At 37.3% G+C, this 20,798-nt stretch overlaps 6 protein-coding genes across 7 annotated transcripts; 3 read left to right on the top strand and 3 right to left on the bottom strand.

Moving 5' to 3' along the window:
* The first annotated feature begins 355 nt into the window (after positions 1–355).
* On the top strand, positions 356–1,490 carry LOC125218051 (SKP1-like protein 1). The gene is made up of 2 exons (XM_048119647.2): positions 356–670; positions 1,184–1,490. Exons 1-2 carry the CDS (start codon positions 356–358, stop codon positions 1,355–1,357), a joined length of 489 nt encoding a protein of 162 aa, XP_047975604.1. The 3' UTR covers positions 1,358–1,490.
* A 66-nt stretch (positions 1,491–1,556) lies between these two features.
* LOC125218048 (CO(2)-response secreted protease-like) lies at positions 1,557–5,213 on the bottom strand. 2 transcript variants are annotated; one of them, XM_048119644.2, is made up of 8 exons: positions 5,008–5,213; positions 4,216–4,457; positions 4,039–4,150; positions 3,279–3,813; positions 3,059–3,162; positions 2,578–2,935; positions 2,291–2,501; positions 1,557–2,207 (listed from the first exon to the last, which is right to left on the bottom strand). In XM_048119644.2, exons 1-8 carry the CDS (start codon positions 5,172–5,174, stop codon positions 1,648–1,650), a joined length of 2,289 nt encoding a protein of 762 aa, XP_047975601.1. In that variant the 5' UTR covers positions 5,175–5,213; the 3' UTR covers positions 1,557–1,647. The 2 variants fall into 2 exon arrangements, with proteins under 2 accessions (XP_047975601.1, XP_047975602.1); XM_048119645.2 differs by lacking the exon at positions 5,008–5,213 and adding an exon at positions 4,765–4,825.
* A 4,796-nt stretch (positions 5,214–10,009) lies between these two features.
* Positions 10,010–12,652, top strand: LOC125217846 (putative cinnamyl alcohol dehydrogenase 6). The gene is made up of 6 exons (XM_048119404.2): positions 10,010–10,242; positions 10,504–10,617; positions 10,767–10,994; positions 11,589–11,877; positions 11,960–12,113; positions 12,239–12,652. The coding sequence occupies exons 1-6, from the start codon at positions 10,148–10,150 to the stop codon at positions 12,445–12,447; spliced, it is 1,089 nt and encodes a 362-aa protein (XP_047975361.1). The 5' UTR covers positions 10,010–10,147; the 3' UTR covers positions 12,448–12,652.
* Positions 12,653–14,168: 1,516 nt separating this feature from the next.
* On the top strand, positions 14,169–15,763 carry LOC125221497 (transmembrane protein (DUF677)). Its single transcript, XM_048123616.2, has 2 exons — positions 14,169–14,226; positions 14,623–15,763. The coding sequence occupies exons 1-2, from the start codon at positions 14,169–14,171 to the stop codon at positions 15,639–15,641; spliced, it is 1,077 nt and encodes a 358-aa protein (XP_047979573.2). The 3' UTR covers positions 15,642–15,763.
* A 130-nt stretch (positions 15,764–15,893) lies between these two features.
* Positions 15,894–18,088, bottom strand: LOC125223381 (uncharacterized). Its single transcript, XM_048126506.2, has 6 exons — positions 17,787–18,088; positions 17,651–17,699; positions 17,426–17,552; positions 16,543–16,613; positions 16,391–16,463; positions 15,894–16,158 (listed from the first exon to the last, which is right to left on the bottom strand). Exons 1-6 carry the CDS (start codon positions 18,025–18,027, stop codon positions 16,045–16,047), a joined length of 675 nt encoding a protein of 224 aa, XP_047982463.1. The 5' UTR covers positions 18,028–18,088; the 3' UTR covers positions 15,894–16,044.
* Positions 18,089–19,072: 984 nt separating this feature from the next.
* On the bottom strand, positions 19,073–20,621 carry LOC125222669 (expansin-A11-like). The gene is made up of 3 exons (XM_048125409.2): positions 20,404–20,621; positions 19,994–20,315; positions 19,073–19,689 (listed from the first exon to the last, which is right to left on the bottom strand). The coding sequence occupies exons 1-3, from the start codon at positions 20,543–20,545 to the stop codon at positions 19,383–19,385; spliced, it is 771 nt and encodes a 256-aa protein (XP_047981366.1). The 5' UTR covers positions 20,546–20,621; the 3' UTR covers positions 19,073–19,382.
* Between the last annotated feature and the right edge of the window lie 177 nt (positions 20,622–20,798).

Below are 20,798 nucleotides of genomic sequence, written 5' to 3'. Positions count from 1 at the left end.
TATAATAAACATGTAGCATGTTTCACGATATTAACTTAATTAAGATCCTCATGCCGAAATATATATATAAATTATTAAAAAGTGATATGGTAAATCATATTTAAGTAATTTGATTCATGAAAATATAATTTTGTATAAGGTAAAATTATGTTTGACTAATTAAAACATGATATGGTAAATCATGTTAGATTAATTTAATCCAATCAAGGAAAGAAAATATATGAAAATACAATTTGGTATATGGTAAAGAAAATAAAATTTGGTATAAATCGAATTTGATACATATCTATATCACGGAAAGCGTATATTTAAGAGAGGTAGACACCATATATTTCGATCATTCAATTTCCAGAAGATGTCGAAGATCACGCTGCGCAGCTCCGACAACGAGGTGTTTGATGTGGACGAGAAGGTGGCGCTGGAGTCGCAGACGATCAAGTACTTGATCGAGGATAATTGCACCGACAACGGCATCCCTATCCCCAACGTCACCGGAAAAATCCTCTCCAAAGTCATCGAGTACTGCAAGCGCCACGTCGAAGCCGCCGCCGCTGCCGACATCAAGGACGAGGACAAGCTCGCCTCCGCCGCCGCCGCCACTGAGGAACTCAAGGCGTTCGACACCGATTTCGTCAAAGTCGATCAGGCCACGCTGTTCGACCTTATCTTGGTATGATTCTGAGTTTCAATTTGATTTTGGTGCTGTGTTAGTTTCGATTTTTGTTGCGAATTGTGCGTTAGGGTTTAGTCCTCTATTCTGTGGCTGCAATTCGGTAATTGCGTATTTTGTTGGTTTTTGACTGGATTATGCTGATTTAGTGATGGTGATTGCTTTAATTTGATTAAAATTTTAAAATCTGTTTTGTAGTGATGGTTATGATTGATGATGACTAAGTCTAGGGTTTGGATACAAGATATAGTTCTAAAAATTGAATTGAGAATGACTTGTTTTGAATAATTGCATCAAGACTGAATTGTAATGTATAATTACTTATATCATCCCTGAAATTGAAGATTTCCTGTAAACATAAAATTGAAATTCTTTATGTACAATTACCAACTTCTTTCTGATCATTGCTTTAAAAAATAAAGTCTTGTTTTGAGTATTGGTGTTTAATTTGTTTTATCGCCTCTTTCGTGCTACCCGAATATAACTGTTTTTTTTTCCTTGTGATCACATCAGGCTGCTAATTACTTGAACATCAAGAACCTTTTGGATCTGACTTGCCAGACAGTTGCTGACATGATCAAGGGAAAAACTCCGGAGGAGATCAGGAAGACATTCAACATCAAGAATGATTTCACACCGGAGGAGGAGGCAGAGGTCCGGCGAGAGAACCAGTGGGCTTTTGAATAGAGCAAGTGCATATAGATGCTTTATCTAGGCTGTTTTTGGATATTTTTCTTGTTTCTTTAACTTTATCTTTTGAAAGATTGTTGGATTTACTCAGAATATCAATATATTAAATTGCCCAATTTTTGGATTTAAACTCTCTTGATAGTATATTTTGTTTTGTTTGGCATTCATATGTGTGTTGTGGTGGAGATAAACATCATTATTGCAACACTTTGATTTAATGTATTCCCCAAATATCGATTGTATAATTTATCATCTTATAGCAACATTAGGCTCCATTCACACTTGGTCTAATAACTGTTGCTCACAACAAATGGACTCCTAACCTTATACTTCTCATTCGACCATGTTATCGACCCGAACAAGTCCTCCTTTGAACTTGCAGTCACTTTAAACTTCACTTGGAAGCTTATCCTGTTTACATTCTTGCTGAACTTGAGTGTGTTTGGCACCACTTCCACATCCAAACTAGCGGGTGCCTCCACGACACATGAGTAGGTCTCGTCTTGGTCGCCAACATTGGTCACTTGTCTGGTCACTGTCTTGACTGCGCCTTTAGTTGGGCCCAATATTGCTATGGACGGATAATTCATGTTGGAGATGGCGTCGGTTTTGGCACTGCTCGGGCATGAAAAGTTACTAGGAAGACTTGATGTAATTCTCTTGATCATGGCTGTGCTGTACCCGATGTTGCAGAGGAACATGATGTAGTCCATGGTTTGAGTCTCGTAGACAAGCCCTGGCTGCAACGGGCCGGTCACACTTATTTCCCCTGCTCCGATGTCGTATGGGGTGGCTACGGATCCATCGTTCGATGTGATTGGGGTGTGCAGGTTGTTTGTCTGAATTGCTGAAAATTGAGATCATGACATAATTACAAGTCTTACTGTTGATGTGTTTGTTTGGTTGGTTGAGAATGAGATTAAGCCGAACCTGATGTCATTATGGCTGATCTGATAACAGACTCCGGCCATGTAGGATGCAGAGACTTGACATTGGCAGCTAGGCCGGAGACATGAGGGCAGGCCATGGAGGTGCCCGAGAGTATGTCGAAGAGGGGGGGATCTTTCCCCGGGAGGGCCTCCCCCTTGTCGCGTGAAGGCCATGCTGCCAGGATCGACACCCCGGGTGCTGCAATGTCCGGCTGCACCACATTTTCCGTTTTCAGCTCTCTGTTGTAGAATACTAATACTGAGGCCAGAGGCAGAAAAATGTTGTACCTTGATAAGATTTGGAATCCCATAAGTGGGGCCTCTTGAGGAGAAGTATCCGACAACGGGAGCCGGCTTGTAGTTCGCGATCACCCTGGTAGGGAGAATCGTTGCGACCGGATGGGATTCAGAGTTTATGTATGTTTGTATCTCATGCCCATCATCTTCATTGACAGAAGCAATGGGATTGACTCCAAATTTGGATGCTACTTGTCTGAGGTTGTTATCGACCACGATCATCCCAACCGCCCCTATCGCCTTCATCGAGCTAAACTTCTCTAGGGCTAGGTAGTTTTTGTCCTCATTCATGCACAAAACGATCTTCCCCCTCACTCTCTCCGCGTCGAGTGATCCCGGTATGCAGTTTCTGGAAGAGGATGAGTTTTTTTATTAGGATATCTCTTAATAACCACTAGTTTAGATGTGATTCTTGTTTGTAATTTTTGTTGCGTATCATTAGATGATGATATGAAGTTTTAACGATATATACTTGGCATCGTCGTGGTCGTAACTAGAGTTACCCATTGCAGAGAACCCATCTGTCAAGGGATAGACGCTTGTTTTGTTCAGAGTGGAAAAGTTGATGCCTCCACCCTGTATTTATCGATGGAAAATTCCGTCGGTAATCCACAGGAATCCGTCAACAAATAATGTTACCGACTGATCATCAGTCGGTAACACTATTGTTTTAGGTAATGAAGTGATCTTACCTTGATGATAGTGGTACCACCAAAAAAGACCCTGGCCTCGAAATCACGGTCGATGGAGGTGGCGGCGACGGTGAGGATCCACGGCGCAACGTTGACGACGGACGAAGCGGAAGGGCCGCTGTTTCCGGCGGAGCAGACGACGACTATCCCTTTCTCCACAGCGTGAAACGCCCCGATGGCGATGGGGTCGCTGTCGAAATCGGGATTGCCGGGGGAGCCTCCTAGGGACAGGGACAGCACGTCGACGCCGTCGGCCACCGCGTCGTCGAACGCCTTGAGTATGGCCGAACCGAAGCACCCCCCGCCGGCCGTGCACACGCGGTACATGGCGATCCTCGACCGCGGGGAGCCCCCGGCCGCGCTCCCCGCCGCCAGGCCGTAGTACGACGCCCCGGGGACCGCAGTCCCGGCCACCGTGGACGCCACGTGGGTGCCATGCCCGCTCTCGTCCCGCGGAGTCCCCGATGGTCTAGGACTATCATCGCCGTCGCCACCGCCGTCGTCGTCCTCGTAATACCTCGCTCCAATCAGCTTCCTACACATAATTATCCACGTAATAACTAATTTCAATTTTGTACGTTAAAAATATCAACATAAAGACATAACTTTATCAATCTTCTTGTGTTGATAAACTTATATCTTTGTAAGTTTGTATTATATTTAAATTTACATGCTGCATTGAAAAAATTAATTTACATGTTATATTGATAACATTATATCTTTGCGTTGATAATTTTAATACACAGAATTGATTAATTACCGATTGCAGTTTGATTTAGTGAAATTTTGGCCTTCCATGCATTTCCCCTTCCAACGAGATGGGATGGGGCCCATTCCCTTATCACTGAAGCTCTCCGATTCCGGCCAGATTCCTTAAACAATCAAAACAGAAGTAAGTTGAAAAGGAATCTTTTTCTACCAAAAGAGATTCACTGACCAGTATCCAAGATTCCAACGATGACGTCATCCCCGGCCTCGGAAGAAACAGAGTCGATCTTCAAATCCGTTTGATACTTCAAGAAATCCCAAGAGCGAGTGGTGTGAAGCTGCAGGAGCGGGTCGGGGAAGACCGACACCACTCCTTCTCGTTTCGCCATCGCCTCGGCCTCCTCCGCCGTCAAACGAGCGGCGAAACCCGAGAACCCTTTGCTGTACGTCGCTATCACGGACTTCCCCTTTCTGAAATAATTCAATCATGCAAAACATTCCAATCTCATTAATAATAAACTTTTTATGCTTTTTTTTTTTTAACCTCGTTCAGGTGAGGATCTGAGCTTGATCAGCAGTATAATTTTATATAATGTTGTTTTGTAAGTTAATGAAGAGATAGTAAAACAAGAGAAATGAAAAAGTAGAGAGAGTGTTGTTTCTATTTTAGAAAATGTTTCATTTTTTAATGGAACAAACAAAAAAGGTTAACGTTTCATTTTTAATGGGACATAAGAATACTTTTCTCTGTTTATTTACCAATAAAAAAAAAACCAACCTCGTTAACAAAGAGGTGAGGATCTGAGCATGATCAGCGGTGCAATTTTACGTAATGTTGTTTTGTGAGTTAATGAAGAGAGAGTAAAGCAACAGAGATGAAAAAGTAGAGAGAGTGTTGTTTTTATTTTAGAAAACGTTTCATTTTTAATGGGGCAAACAAAAAAAGGAAAAAATTTCATTTTTAATGGTACATAGGAAAGTACTTTTCTCTGTTTATTTAAAAAAAAAAAAACAAACCAACCTCGTTAACAAAGAGGTGAGGATCTGAGCATGATCAGCGGTGGGAGGCGACGCGGCGCCCATGTAGACGATATAAACCCCCTCGTTGCCACTCTCCACGGTGAGAAACGACGTCGCCATGAAAAGGGCGACGACGACGAGGCAGAAGGTAGAATAATAAGCTCTCATGATGATGGTGTTGAAGATGCACACTTTGAATTGAACAAGTGATCACGCTATATATATATATAGTTCAAAATGCTTGTGGTTTTAGTGGTAATTAATGGAATGGTGCGTGTTCACACTGACTCCAAATCAAAATATTTTTTCAATGGAGGAATGAAGGTGTTCCACAACCACACAAAGTGCGTCCCATTTTGTGCACGCAACTTAGTAACAAATTAAATCCTGAAAATATGATTAAGTTACATGCTGTGATATGCAAGGTTGCAGTTGTTATGCTTTTCTTGGAGATGTTACAGTTGTAGAAATATGGGGATGCTCTTTAGGCATGACTTCATTTTGAGAACCGCACTCTTTTTGCATCTTCTTCACATGCGGAGATGACTCAAACACTATAATTTCCCTCCCACCAACTACTACTGTCTTACTCGGGCTGGCAATTTTCGGCACGGCATAAAAATCTGTCACGAGTACGCATGGAGTCGTTGAGTTTCGGTCAAACCTGATTGGGTTCGTGTTCTTATCGGGTCGACTTGTTGGAGTCCGATAATTTGTTATTGTTTTTAGAAATTTTACTTTTAGTTTTAATTTTTATGTTTGTAAAACAAGTTTTAATCTTTAAATCATGTATAAAAATGAGGTTTTAATCGTGTAAATTAAGTTCAAGTTGTGTCAATCTAAATTTTATCATGAGGTTAACAGGACGGGTTCATGTTCAGGTTGAGAGTTTCCTTAACACAATTTTTTGGGTTATATTATGTTGACCGGATAACGACTCAACTAGCAGTAGCACACCAACACTACGTCCTATTCTCGACTCTTTCAAATATCGGAATAGAGGATTTGAGCTGAAATAATTAGTTGATGCGTATTTGATGACTAATAACCATCGATCGACAAAATCCAAAACACACACATCATATTGTATGTCTTATTCATCCCTTTTAGTATTTTTGTTATTTTTGTAGGATTTTTGATCTCTTATCTAAGTTTATAAATATTTTTTTTGATAGGCCGGCTTTGATATTTATCGATATATTTCATTTTTCATCACATAACATTTGTCTTCGATATCTTAATTAGGCTGAAAGAGAGGAAGGATGTGAAAATGAAACCCTTTTTGACATTGGTAGTTAGTGGCATTTGGGAAGAAGATTGGGTTTAGGAAGTTAGAAATAGAGGGTGGCATCAACTTATTGGTGAGTAGAATAAATTGGGATGGAAAAGGAAATAAAGTTTTTATTGGAGCTCTTAGTGCTCCACCAGTTTTAGTGCTTGTGGTATATATGTAGTTATATACTATTAATAGTGTTAGATAAGGCTAGTTAGGATAGATCCATTGTGATTGTTATTTCAATATTGGTCTCAATTTATGCTAATGATGGACCTAAATTTGGCTGTTTCTACACCCAGTGGGATTTGCTTGATATTCTTCTATTTATTACCATAGCCAATAGCAAAGAGAAGAATGTAAGCATTAAATTTAAAGTTAGTGCTACAATTGTCAATTGGGCCGTTCAGGCCCAGCCCAACACGGCCCACGAAAAACATGGCTCGATCCAGACATGGCCCACTATTGAAATGAAGAACTTGTTGGTTAAAGAGGGATCTAATAGAGTCATTTTTCAAATTTGCCCATATAATCTTACAATTACTATTCATATACTTAAATGATTTTAACATTATTTTTAAGTATATTTATCCTAAATTGTTGTACTATTAATTTATAGTATTATTCAAAATTTCTCCTTGTAGTTGAAATTTTTATAAGATAATTGGACAAATAATTTGTATACACATAATAAATTTATAGTATAATATTTCATGTAATTATAAAATGATACTCCCTTTGTCCGCCATTAGGAGTCGAGTCTCACTTGTATATATTACTTTTAAATAAAGTATGAGTGGAACGAGTTAGTGAAATGTGAGACTCTATAATCATTTATGGTGAAAGTGAACTGAGATTCTTATTCGCAGATGAACTAAAATGGAAAAACGAGTCTCCTATTCACGGACGGAGGGAGTATTGTACAATTAAAAATATACAATTTTTTTTTAAAAAAATGTATTAAAAATTACTAATTTATATGAAACCCAGTTCAACCCGCTTACCAAGTGAGCTTGGACTATGGAGTACATATTTAAAGAAAAAAACTCAACCTTGTCCGATTAAGTCGTGGGCCTAGGCCAAGCCGGGCCCCAAGCTACTCAGCTCGAAACGGGTTAGGGCCGTGCTAACTCATTTGACAACTCTAGACCGAATTCAAACACGAGCGTCGCATAGCTTTTTAAAGCTCCAATTATCTTCTATGGGTCATTAAAAACTCCAATAATGATGCACCATTCTTACTCCACACTCACAATAAAATAAAATAATCTTATAAACATGAACAATTTTAATAAGTGATGGTGGATCCAATTTTTTTTTTCAAACGTGGAGTAGGAATGGTGTACCATTGTTGGAGCAGGTAATCCGCTCCGAATTAATAGGGGGTATAATAAGGAGTACTATGTATATTATCAAACTTCAAAATAATAAAATTATAAATAAACTAATCAAGATTATTACTACTACAATGCTATTGTTGGATCGAGATGAACATATCCACGTATAAGTACGTGACCATATTTGATGAGATACCAATCATAACAAATGTGATTTAATTTTGAATTCAATACGAAAAGAGTGAATTTGTTTATGAATTGTTCAGTACGTGACACAATTTTTAAAATTAGAATTTTAATTGTTTTCAATAATTACAAGATTCAGTTTCGATATGATCACATAGAGAATTATATAATAAGTTTCAACTTTGAAGTATATACAAAGCTTAATTTCCCAGAACCGTAATTTCGTTTAAAATAATGCAGTTGTCAATATCGATAGTAGAGAAAATATTGATTTTTTAAAATTGATACTCCTATTTAAGTGAGTTTCCAAGGAAATTCAATGGAAATTCTTGAGAGGAAGAATTCGTGTAGTCAATGTTTAAGAAACTACATATGTAATGCATACCAAATTTAATAAAGTGGGGTTGTAATTTGTATCCACTTCTTTTTTGGACAAGTGGGACTGTAATGACTTAATCAGGAGTTTCCATTGAATATTGACAAATACAAAAAAAAAGTAAACAACAAATCCCAAAAAATTATAATCTTGAAATTTCACAACTTATCCCAAGCAAAGACTAATGTACACTATATATTAGTTGGAAATTAGTTTTGACTGATTTCCAGCTATAAAGACAGTACAGTTATGTGTCGATATATCTAATTTTACTCCTATTTAAAGCTTCACATAATATTATTTGTATTATTAAAAAAAATATTTGGGGCCCTCTACTTTAGAACGACGATTTTGTGGTTTTGGCTTGTTAGTGTAAAGTGAAGGTGTTATGAATGATTGAAAGAGGTATTGTTGGTTGGGAACAGGAAGTATTTGGCGAAGAAGAAATTTCGTTCTCCTAGAGAATTTGTACCTAGCTAATTAAATTTAATTACAGTGAAATAGTAATGAAGAGATAATTAAATAGGGATGTGATCAAATGAAAACTCTAAATATTGTACAAACTCAAAACTATGATTTTGACCGTTGAAAAATGTCAAGATCACAATAAAGCATCAACGGGAAAATATCAACAGAATTTCAACGGTAGTCAACGATTGATGCTGTGTTGAAGCTGTGTTGATACTGTGTTGACATTAAAATCTTGAAATTTTACACCGTGTTGATATTATATTGAAACTGTGTTGAGGAGTTTTGAGTGTTGAGGAGTTTTGAGTTTGTACAATATATAAGTTTGCATTTTGTCACTATCCTAATTAAATAATACTCCGTTCGTCCCATAAAAATATGTGCACATTTCCTTTTCGTCCGTCCCACAAAAATATGTGCATTCCATTTTAAAAAACTTATATCAATTTGATAATGCAGATCTCATTGTCCACTATTCTCTTACTTTACCATACCATTCTCTTCCTTTTTTATTTTATCAATTTTGTCTTGATTTTGTTGTCATATTCATATGTATTGAATATATGGATTAAATATCAGTGGCACTCGTAACGCTCTTCTTTAATGATAATAGGTGTTTCACTGTCACGGGAGAGAGAAATTAATTGTTAAATACTGACGATTATTAAACCCAAAGATTCCTGTAAATTGAGGTCTAAATTTGTCTTTATGCTTCGATTTTAAAAAGAAATAGCTAGTAATTTAAGTAGAAACTTATCGACTACAAAGAATAATCCTTACTCATGCGACTAATATGGTCCCATAATACAGAAATTTTTATGTGAAAGCTTGTCAATCATTTAAAATGCAATGGGGACAGAGGTTAATACAGGCTTTTCCTACCGACGAAGCAAATTATTTAATTGGTAGATAAGACATAATTGCAAAGACATTTTGTCGTAAAAAATTCCAATAAACAAAGAAAAATAAATAAAGTTCATGAAACACATATTCTTCAATCTCATTATAATTCATGAAACACATAATTCTTCAATTTCATTATAATTTGCTTAATAGTATATGATCTTATTTCGACCAATGAACTTTGATGGCAGACAACATTGACCGCACCTCCATACATTTTACTGCAATGTTTAGAACAAAACCTTTATTGTCTGGAAATCTCAATTTCTCATTAAAATAATTAAGTAATTTCATTATTTTGCTACGAAGGAACAATCAAATGTAATTAGTTAGAAACCTCTAAATCCTAAGAATCTTTTTGTGCTACACACATGTTTTTCTGATCACATGTATACAAATAAATCTTGATTTTTCTAATGTGAAAAATCTCCATTCCCACTAAACAAACAACAACTATTCTCTCTCCCATTATCCCTCTCTTCCAATAAATAAGCATTTGCTCTCCCACTAGTCTTTGCACCTCACCTCTCTCTCTCTATATCTCACACACACATACACACACAATAACACACACACACATAGACTCTCACTGTGTGTGATGGCTCAAACAACACCAAACCACACACAGACAGTTTCTGGTTGGGCAGCTCATGACAAATCGGGCAAGATCACTCCATACACCTTCAAGCGCAGGTAATAAATCTACACTTATTTCTTCATAATTTTTTCCTATTTCTATGTACATAAATAGTTGAAAGTTGTTTTGATTACTAAATATTCAACAACTATGAAAAAAAAAATAAAACTATGTTACAATTATTTCAATTCCAGCCGAGGTATAGATATGACACTTACTTAAGCATGGTCTATTTATTTTGTGCTTGCAAATAGTGCAATAATTTTGGGAAGATTATTGTCTCAAAATTAATGAAATATTTTGTGATATTGATGTAGAGAAAATGGGGCAGACGATGTAACCATCAAAATCCTCTACTGTGGTATATGTCACACTGATCTTCACCATGCCAAGAATGATTGGGGCATAACGATGTACCCTTGTGTTCCCGGGTAAGATTATATACTTGTCGTATTTCATTTTAAGTTGTCCCAAGTTACTTTAGTCTGTTTTTTAATTTGTATAAATCACTCATCCTACTACGTTTCAATTGTAATTAGACTAAAATATGTATTATTTGGTTGAATCATGTGATAATTAGGCACGAAATCGTTGGCATAATCACCAAGGTAGGAAGCAACGTGACGAATTTCAAAGAGGGGGATCGGGCGGGAGTGGGATGCCTAGCCGCGACATGCTTGAAATGCGAGTTTTGCCAAGAAGGCCAGGAGAATTACTGTGATCAGGTCCAATTTGTGTACAATGGCATTTTCTGGGATGGTAGCATCACTTATGGCGGTTACTCTGAGTTTCTCGTCATGGATCATAGGTAACGTGCTACTACTACTTAGATCGCGTTTACTATTCATGATTGATAATATTTTGTTTTATATCCTAGCTCTTTTAACATGATCATGAATCAAACAAGTTGTTTTTACATTTAGAAATTATCTAATCAATAATAGTATCTCAAGTTTCTAGCTCCATATATCTTGGTCATTAGTAGACTAACATAGGTAGTACTAGTATTTTCACTATTTAAATTAGGATCACCAACATTTATAGCTTTGTCAAGTAACATATGCAATCTAGGTGACACATTCACAAGACGTACATGTGCTAATTAATTATATCTATGATACTACTATTTCTAATTGATAATATGTTGTTGGATCAACCTACCCCATTTAATTGCACCGCAATTATATAAATGCATTAACTATTTTTCCATTGCTGCATTACTTCTCTTGACTAATATTGGTAAGCTATATCCACTAATGAAAATTGGTAAGCTATAGCCACTAATCAAAATTAAAAAATAGGTGGTCCAAAGAGTACTATGATTAATGAGAATTCATTACATAAATCAAGTGTAGTAATATTAGGATTTAGGTAGGTGATGGGTTGTGTGAAAACTCTTCAGGTACGTTGTTCGTGTCCCGGAAAACTTAGCAATGGATGCAGCCGCTCCCCTCCTATGCGCGGGGATCACGGTGTTTTCTCCTATGAAAGACAACAACTTGTTGGAGACGAAGGGGAAGCGTGTAGGCATAGTCGGGCTAGGAGGCCTCGGCCACATTGCCGTGAAATTCGCTAAGGCCTTCAATCACCATGTGACTATCATTAGCACCTCTCCCTCTAAAGAGAAGGAAGCTAAGGAAAGACTTGGGGCAGATGATTTCATCTTGAGCACTAATGATGACCAAATGAAGGTTTGTTTGTTCATTCATTTTAAAGTTGTCTTTTTGTGAATGAATGCTATTAACACATGGTGGTTGGATTTTTTTTGGACAGTTAAAGAAAAGGAGTCTAGATTTTATTTTGGACACTGTCTCAGCCCATCACTCTCTTGGGCCAACTCTTGAGTTGTTGAAAGTGAATGGGACTTTAGTGATTGTGGGTGCTCCAGATAAGCCTATTGACCTACCATCTTTTCCATTGATTTTTGGTAATAATTAAATGTTCTTCAATTCTTATATTTTTTTTGTCTACTTATTTCAAGTTCAAATATTTATTTGAAGTGAAGCTTATTAGTTGAATTTAAATGTGTGTTTTGGTGTGGGAAAACAATAGGGAAGAGAGTGGTGAAGGGGAGCATGATAGGGAGCATCAAGGAGACACAAGATATGATGGACTTGTGTGGGAAACACAACATAACATGCGACGTTGAGGTTGTTCGAACCGATAGTATCAATGAAGCTTTTGATCGTTTGGCCAAGAACGACGTTAAGTATCGTTTCGTGATCGATATTGCCGATGCATTTTCCCCATCAAAGCTCTAGAATTCTTCAAAGCATATGATGTTTCTTTGAATTTTTATCATTAGTCGTTGTTTTCTATTGTTGGAGCGTCTCGATAGATTCGAACTCGAGACCTTTGTACTCGGGCATTAACCACTCAATCGTTGTAATTGATGTTCTTATGTTGGTGTTGGGAAAAGACTACCCTCATTTAAATAGTTATAGTGGCTTCAATTTTCTATCTTCATGTGGATTGACTTTTATTGCCCTAGACGTACATCTAAAGCTACTCGAATCATTTAGTTATTTATTTTTATAAAACAAAAATTGAGAGAAAGTGTTCCCTCTAAATCGTTTTGATTTATCAATTCTAATAATAAATGGAGTATTTTAAATTGAGGGCTCAGATGAGATCACAATGATCATGGTGTCTTTGGTACGTCGCAACGAGGGAGTTAATTCTTTATAGTACGTCGTCCTGGATATTCCTACATTTTGAGATGTCTGAAATTAGTCTTGCGACCAGTCTACAACTTATGTGGTGTCTTTGGTAAAGACTTCTATGGCATATAATTCTGATTACAATTAAAGTGATATTTCCAACATATATTCCTAAAATGATACATGTAATTGAGCATAACTCATCATCGATTAAATCAATTCTAATAATATCCATTTTCTTTCTCTCGACTACGCTATTCTGTTAGGATACTTGGGCCAAAAACTTCAATTCCCCCCTAAATTTAACTTCATTTTTTGAAATAAAAAGTGAAGTATGATTCCTTAATTATTTATTTATTTTATTGCTCGTCCAAAAGATATACTATAATAATATTCTCTAGGCGTTTCTTCTCTATATTATTATCTCTCATGCTTTACTCCCTCTTCATTTTAATTATATATTTTTACTTTTTCAAAACGAGTGTTCAAAGTGAAACCCAATTACTACAGTGGAACGGGGTGAGTACTAAAACTTACTTACATGTTAAGACTTTTACTTTCATTACACGTAAATTTTTTACCCATTCTTTTAAAAGGGACAGAAATTAAAGATTGAGCTGTAATTGTCTCGAGATTTCATTAAAAATTTAAAACTATCTCATTGTAATCAAGTAAGTAGTAACCAAATTCGATTACAAGGATTCAACAAACACACCAAACAAGTTTAAAAAATAGGTAAAGTATGTATAAAAAAAGCAATATTTTCCTATACAAAAAACCACTTTATCCTCTATTGCAAGATCATTTTTGTATTTTTGTACACGTATCGTAAAACGATCAAATCGAAAGCAACATAACTAACTTCGCTTTTCATTCGCCACATACATGATTTCCCCTTCAACTCGCAAATTAATCCAAAAAAACGAGGGTGTAATATAAGTAAGATAATGCTAGAATTTAGCAAAAGTGGCCTTTTCTCTTAATTAAATGGCCTAAAACCCTTTTCCCAAATTTAATTAATTGCCTCTTTTTCATGTGGCATTTTTTCTAGGCGATTTACACGTAGTCTTTGGCGTGCAAGCAACGTTACTATGTGAATTGGATGAAGAGATGAACAGAAATCCACAGCTATATATATATCATGCATTAGTCGGTGCAGTTCATATTCATATTTGATTAATTAATTCTCTCTGTTTAGATTTATTTTGGTTTTGTATCACATTAATTACATCTCATATCTGAAATTTATATATATCGTGTTGTGGTTTTGTGAAATACTACATTTTAGTTATACATTCATCTATTTGTTGTGATTAGTTTCAATGTTGTCTCTCAGAAAAATCTTGATGAAAAAGCTCAAATCCTCCTTCGAAAAGGAAGGTGTGTTACCAATCTAGCTATTCCATTTTTGTTATTAGTATATATTTTGTTGGCACTACAAAAAAAATTGCAGTTACCAATGGCATTTCCGTCGATATAATGTCATCGGAATTTCCCTCGATAAACCGCGCTTTTTTTTTTGTAGTGTTAGTAAATATATATGCATGCTATTGACATGTATTTATGATATGTGTTTCCTTTACTTTTTCCTTTTTTTCAGTCTCTAATTTCTCAAATTTACATGATTTATGCGAGTGGCTGATTTAGGTTTTTGTTGGAGTTAGGGTTCTTGTTCATGTTGTGATCACCAAGAAGGTTAATTAATTGCTAATTCTATGTACAAATACATTATCTAATTATGATGTTAGAATTTTCTAAATTTGGTATTTTTTTCAGGTGGAAATGGGAAAGGCAATACAAGTAACTTAAGGGTTAAGACAGCAATCAACGAAGAATACAAAGAAGCGTTTAGGACAAAGTCTTACACAGAATTTTTTGACAAGATTCAAAGCCAACTCGAATCAAGAGCAGTTCTTGAAGCCGGCGCCACCTCTCTCTCGTCCTCTTCGTCGTCGTCGCCACCGGAGCACCTCCATTTATCGGAGTATTTGGTGGAGCCCCGCCGCGAAACCCTAGTTTCGATCTCCAAATACCACCATCTCCTCACCGATTACTTCGACACGAGCCTAGAAGCAGGCAGAATCTGTGAATCGATCCTCGAGAAAATCTACCAAGTTCGCGTCGATTATCACGCCATACGGAGCTCGATCGAGCCAGAACCAGACAACAATACCCACTCCCGACTCTTGAAAACCCTAGCCTCGTTCGCCCTCCACGGAGACCCCTTCGCCTCCATGACACCGCAGAAATTCAACAACCTCCACGAAAACCACCAACGCTTTCTCCATCGGCTCACATCAAAACGCGCAAAAACGAAGAAACGCAAGAAGCTCACTAAGTTCATCAAGAGGGCACTGGCGATCACAGGGTGCGGAGCACTGGCCCTCACTCTTTTGCTCCTCGTGGTGCACGGGGCGGCGGGCGTGGTGGCAGCGCCCGTGCTGGTGGTGTCGAGTTTGGTGCTCTTCGACAGGCGGGGGAAGGAAGAGGCGAAGGGGAAACAGCAGGGAGGGGTGGAGGCGCAGCTCGATGCTGCAGCGAGAGGTGTGTATATACTGATCAACGATTTTGACATGATGAGCCGGCTGGTGCAGAGGTTGCGCGATGAAATGGAGCATAGGAAGTTCGCGGCCGGGGTTTGTGTGAGGAAGGGGAAGAAGGAGGCGTTGAAGGAGGTGGTTCGGGATGAGTTAGGGTTTCTCGAACAGTTGGAGGAGCTCGAGAAACAGATATATTTGTGTTTTCTCGACATAAATCGATCGAGAAAGCTGCTTATACAAGAACTGGATAAGTGATCGGATGGCAAATATCAGAGTATACATCAATCATGAGTAGCTATGTTTTATTGAATTCATTCTTTTTGTACTACAGATATACACGTTGTGATCTTCAAATCAATTGTAGTTGTATCTTTTATATAAATAATATTTCAAGTATATAGTTCTTGTTTACTTGAGCTTGAACTTGGATGTTGTTGCAGTGATCTTGGTTTCAAGAACAATAAAATACTACTACAAAAAACAGAATAATTGACAGAAGTGAATATATAAGATCAAGTTGGATCACTATTTTTATATCAAGTAATAAAATAAGTTAACAAGTTTCATCCACATTTCAATAAGTTTAGAATGCAGTTTGTTGCAACAAGCGCTCAAAACTCACCGCAACACAAGAAAGCATTGGCGGGGATAAACCAAGTCACTGCTCCGTTCTCAGCTTTCGATAGCTTTCAAAGTCCAGCAGAGAAGCCTTTGCTTTGAGCCAATCTGCAGGTCTTGGCATCATAATCGCAATGTATCCCTCTCTCTCTGGCTACAATCACATACGATAGTGTTACTTTTCGATGATGATCAGGAAAGCATGGATGGACTATAAAATAAGCACAACTTTACATATTTCGTTCCATTTCCTATTTGGGGAATAAAAGTCATAGCACTTATTAAGAATGCCTGCGTTACGTTGTTAAAAGCTTTCAGAAGATACTTTAACAGGGGTGATCACAAACACGAGCAGAGAACGGAAAGCCATTAAATATGACACCTACCATTGTGTTAAGCAATTCTGGTTGCTTGATTAGCCTTTCATTTACTTCCAATAGAGACCCTTTTACACAACATCTGAAAGAGTGAATAATATGTTAGTCAATGATCAATCAAGACCAGCATAATTTAAAGGTAGGAATACAACAATTTCGACCTCACTATGTAAGAACTCTCAGCAGTGAAGACTTTACATAATGCCGTGTTGGATTCAAAATGCTGTGCATTCTGAAAAAACAGAAACATAAACTCCAATCTGTCAAATACATATAGTGAGACTCGACCTTCAATTGTGATATTGCTCTTCTTGCGTATAAGTACCATGTCATTTATTTCTGTAACCCGTCCAAAGAGGCAAACAAAATATATCTACACTAAAAGGGAATGACTTAAGTTCTAGGAACGAAGCCACCTTGCCAATGATAAAAAAAATCGATAACTACAGATCCTTACGTGAAAGAGACGTTTAAAGCTTACTGATATGCGTAATTTGAGGCCTTCTAAAGTTCTCTAGATTTTGTATATTGTTCTTTACTGAATATCTAAGTTTGTAATCTGTTTATTATGGCTAAAACTGAACTTCTTTGACAACAAAACAACAAACTTTCCACACACTTCATATTCTTAGTAGTTATGCAGCCAAAGAAAGACTTCCATCATTGAACATGACAAGCAACATATTTGTCAAGGTTAATCAAATTTATGTAACCATATCTGACAGCCATAGTTCGCCATAGTCAGCCAATCTCAGATAACAATCTGCGCACAGAACTTCATCGGAAGAACCAAGTGCCTTACGAACAATTGACAACTGATCAATAGGAGCTACAGAAACTCATATATTTAGCACAGTTGAAGCAAAATCAAGCACACGATAAGCACGAAACAGAACATCTCCTATAACTAGTTCGATAACACTTAACCTACGGAGTCAGTACAGTTGCATTTAATCCTCATTCCACTACATGAGAAAGTGAAATGATTTCAATCATGATCCAAAACAATTGCACAACGAACACAGAAAAAGGTGAAGATTTCACCTTTTTTCGCTTTCCGGTTACTTTAATTCCGCTCCGGTCGGATTTCCCTACATTAAAATCGACAGAAACGATTCCCCCGTTCTCCTTCAATGCCACATGATGCGGAGCCAAACCAATTACACACAGCCTGCCAAATTCAATCAGAATAAAATCGAAATCACATACATAAATATCACACATTCCACAATGATATCAATAAGCACATGGCTTATAGGAAGAACATACCCATTGGCATGACGATGAACATACTGATCATGCCCAGGCTTCATAAAATCTGACAAATAAAATAGGTTAAACAATTATATAAAAAACAACCTATTTTCCCCCTTTTCTACAAATAACAGAGCAGCATCGACTATACCTGGAGCGAAATAGGTCGTGAAATTGGCTTCAATAGAGGAAGGGGGAACTTGCGGCAACTCATCCACATTAGGCAACAAGAGGCGCCGCAATTCTTCTTCTTCTGCTTCATCTTCTTCTCCTTTTATCAGTTGCTTTTGCTCAATCTCAGAATCTTCGCTTGTAGAGTTGCGAATCACGCTACAAATTCTGAGATTTTGATCGGGATGGCGTTGCTCATCTTCTCCAGCTGCTGCTGTCATTGAATGTTTGAATTTTTGCACTTTTGCAGTGAAACTTCTTCGGTTTGCAATTCAGAATCGAAGCTACTGTTGAAGGAATGATTTCAGCCTTCAGGGTGGAGAACATTAGATTGGGCTTGGGCTTCTGTTAGTAAAGCCCAATCAATTTTGGCCCAATAATACTTAAATAGAGAGTGGGCCGAATTTATGGGCCATAATATCACAGTTACAAACATGCAAAAAGTTTTAGGGGCTTCTTGGTACGATTTGAATGATGGAATGGAATGTGATTCCTACTTCCATTCTATTCATTTGCTTGGTGTGATGGAATGAAAGAGTGGAGTGGATGAAAATGCAAAGGAAATCCAAGGAAATTGACATTTCATTCCTATCTTCATTCCATTCCAATCTCCTTCCATTCCACCCCCATTCTATTCCATCATACCATATATTAGACTAAAGGTCATTTGTAGTCATAAACATACGACGATTTTACGATTTTGGTCTTGAACATTATATTTTGAATTATTGCATCCTGAACAAATGAAAATGGTTCGGATTTAGTCCATTTTGGATGGAGCCGTCAAATTTTTAACGGTCAGCGGTAATTAAGTGAATTTTGACTAGATTAACAACTTTTAATTAGAATATTTAGGACCACAAATGGTCTTTAGTCTTTTTATAACAAAATAATAACAAATGTTAGGTTATAGTATTAAAAGAAAATTGAGGATTCTCTTACTTCATATTCTAATTAAAAGTTGTTAATCCAGCTAAAATTTACATAATTGTTGTTGGCCGTTAAAAATTTGACGGCTCCATCCAAAATGGACTAAATCCGGACAGTTTTCATTTGTTCAGAATGTAATAATTCAAAAGATAATGTTTTGGACCAAAATCATAAAATCGTCATATGATTATGCCCACAAATGGCCTTTTTTTTCATTTGTTCAGAATGTAATAATTCAAAAGATAATGTTTTGGACCAAAATCATAAAATCGTCATATGATTATGCCCACAAATGGCCTTTTTAGTCTATAGATTAAAGAGCACATGAAGCATTGCTAAAACACAAACAATCATAACTTTAATTTATATATCAAATCATAATTACAAGCTGTCAACGTGAACAAATCCGATACATTCCGAAGCTGCATTTTTCATCCAACTTCTTATTTCACTTTCTATATCATCAAATGTGTAATTGAAATTATAAAATTGAAAAAAGAAAGATGATTTTGTAAAATTACAGTGTGAAAAAAAGTCCTCTTATTATATTCCGGCGGGCTGCTTTCAGTATAAAATAGAAAAGCACGCCGCGGCCTTTGAGCACTGAAAGCCCGAAACCAGCCAGAATAGGAGGGCCCATTGGGCCTCAAAACTGGGTCGGGCTTGAATATGTCTGGCCGAAAGCCCAGTTGGATGGGACTATGTTGAGGAATTGCTTTGTTATGCCATCAGTTGTTGTGACCATGAATGATAGGGATTGGCCATTTAGATATGCTGCTGATTGCCAATTTGCACCCCAATTTCTTGACATGCCCATCCAATTCGTCTTGGACCCCTTCACTTGGACCGATCGGATCGAACCCGCGTTGCCCACGTTGGTGATCGTCACTAGCTCGAAGTAGTCCCTCCCGTTGATCGTGAATCGCACTCCCCCGTGCTTCTTGCAAGGCACCCTGCAGCATCATATACGATTATACGTCAAGTGTATATATAGATAATTTTATTTGTTTGTTTATGTGGCTTAAATGTTGAGTATAGTCATTTAAGTAAGTAGTCTCAAATGTTGAGGTATGTTACAAACATGTTGAAATAAAAAAATGTAAAAGTCTTTTCAGCGATATTATATCAATGTCCAGACACATCTAGTGATATTTATAAAGAATAGGAACCGCAGATGATATTAGTGCAATGTCTAGAGACTCCATAACAGAATAGGCTAAATGTATATGATCGTTGTAACATGTAACGATTAAGTACCTTTGGTAGATGACGGGGATGATGCCGCCTCGATAGATGCCGATCTTCTCCCAAGCGGGCTGAGCCATGTCGAAATGCTGGCGGGGAGGGTTGCACCACCCCCCGTTGTTGCTGGGGAGGGCGTAGTTCGGGGGGCAGAAGTTGGTGGCGGTGACGGTCACCGAGTAGCCCTTCTTGCAAAATTGAGGGTTGGTTAGGTAGTCACAAATAATCTTGTAACACTGCCCACATGATCCCCCATCATTGAACAATGCTGTGCTCAATGCTGCAGTTCTAGTACCATATCCAGTTGTGTACAAATTCCCATATCCACAAGCACCACCTACACCAACCAAAATAGTACAACATTAATTTCAACAAAAAATCAAGAAATCAATTTTTGACATATACTAATTGTTATAAATTTATACCCATTGTTCCAGAAGCATCACTGCCTCCATAGAAGGTTGCAAAAGCCTTATACCATCTAGAAGCTGTGAGGGCATTGGCATTCAAGAAAAGGCTACAAAATCCAACTGCAAACACAAGCATCAAGACTCCACTTTTCACCATGTTTTGTAGTTGGAGTAAAGAGACAAATGAGAAGAAGAATAGATTAAAATTGTTTGTGAGATTTAATGATGAGAATCACAAGATTTAGGGGGAATTATATAGGTAGGCACCACATGTAACAGAGGTGCAAGTAGCCATGAAAACTCAATATTTTATGAATTTTGGATTATCTTTGAATCTCAATCAATAATTTCCCACGTTCTCCTCCCACATGGATCAGCCATCAGTGCATCCAATTTCCCACCCCAAAATA

This window comes from Salvia hispanica, chromosome 1 (genome assembly GCF_029641045.1).
Source record: "Salvia hispanica isolate PSC_SH4W2 chromosome 1, Shi_PSC_v1, whole genome shotgun sequence".
Lineage (NCBI taxonomy): Eukaryota > Viridiplantae > Streptophyta > Magnoliopsida > Lamiales > Lamiaceae > Salvia > Salvia hispanica.
This window is presented reverse-complemented; position numbering and strand designations above follow the sequence as displayed.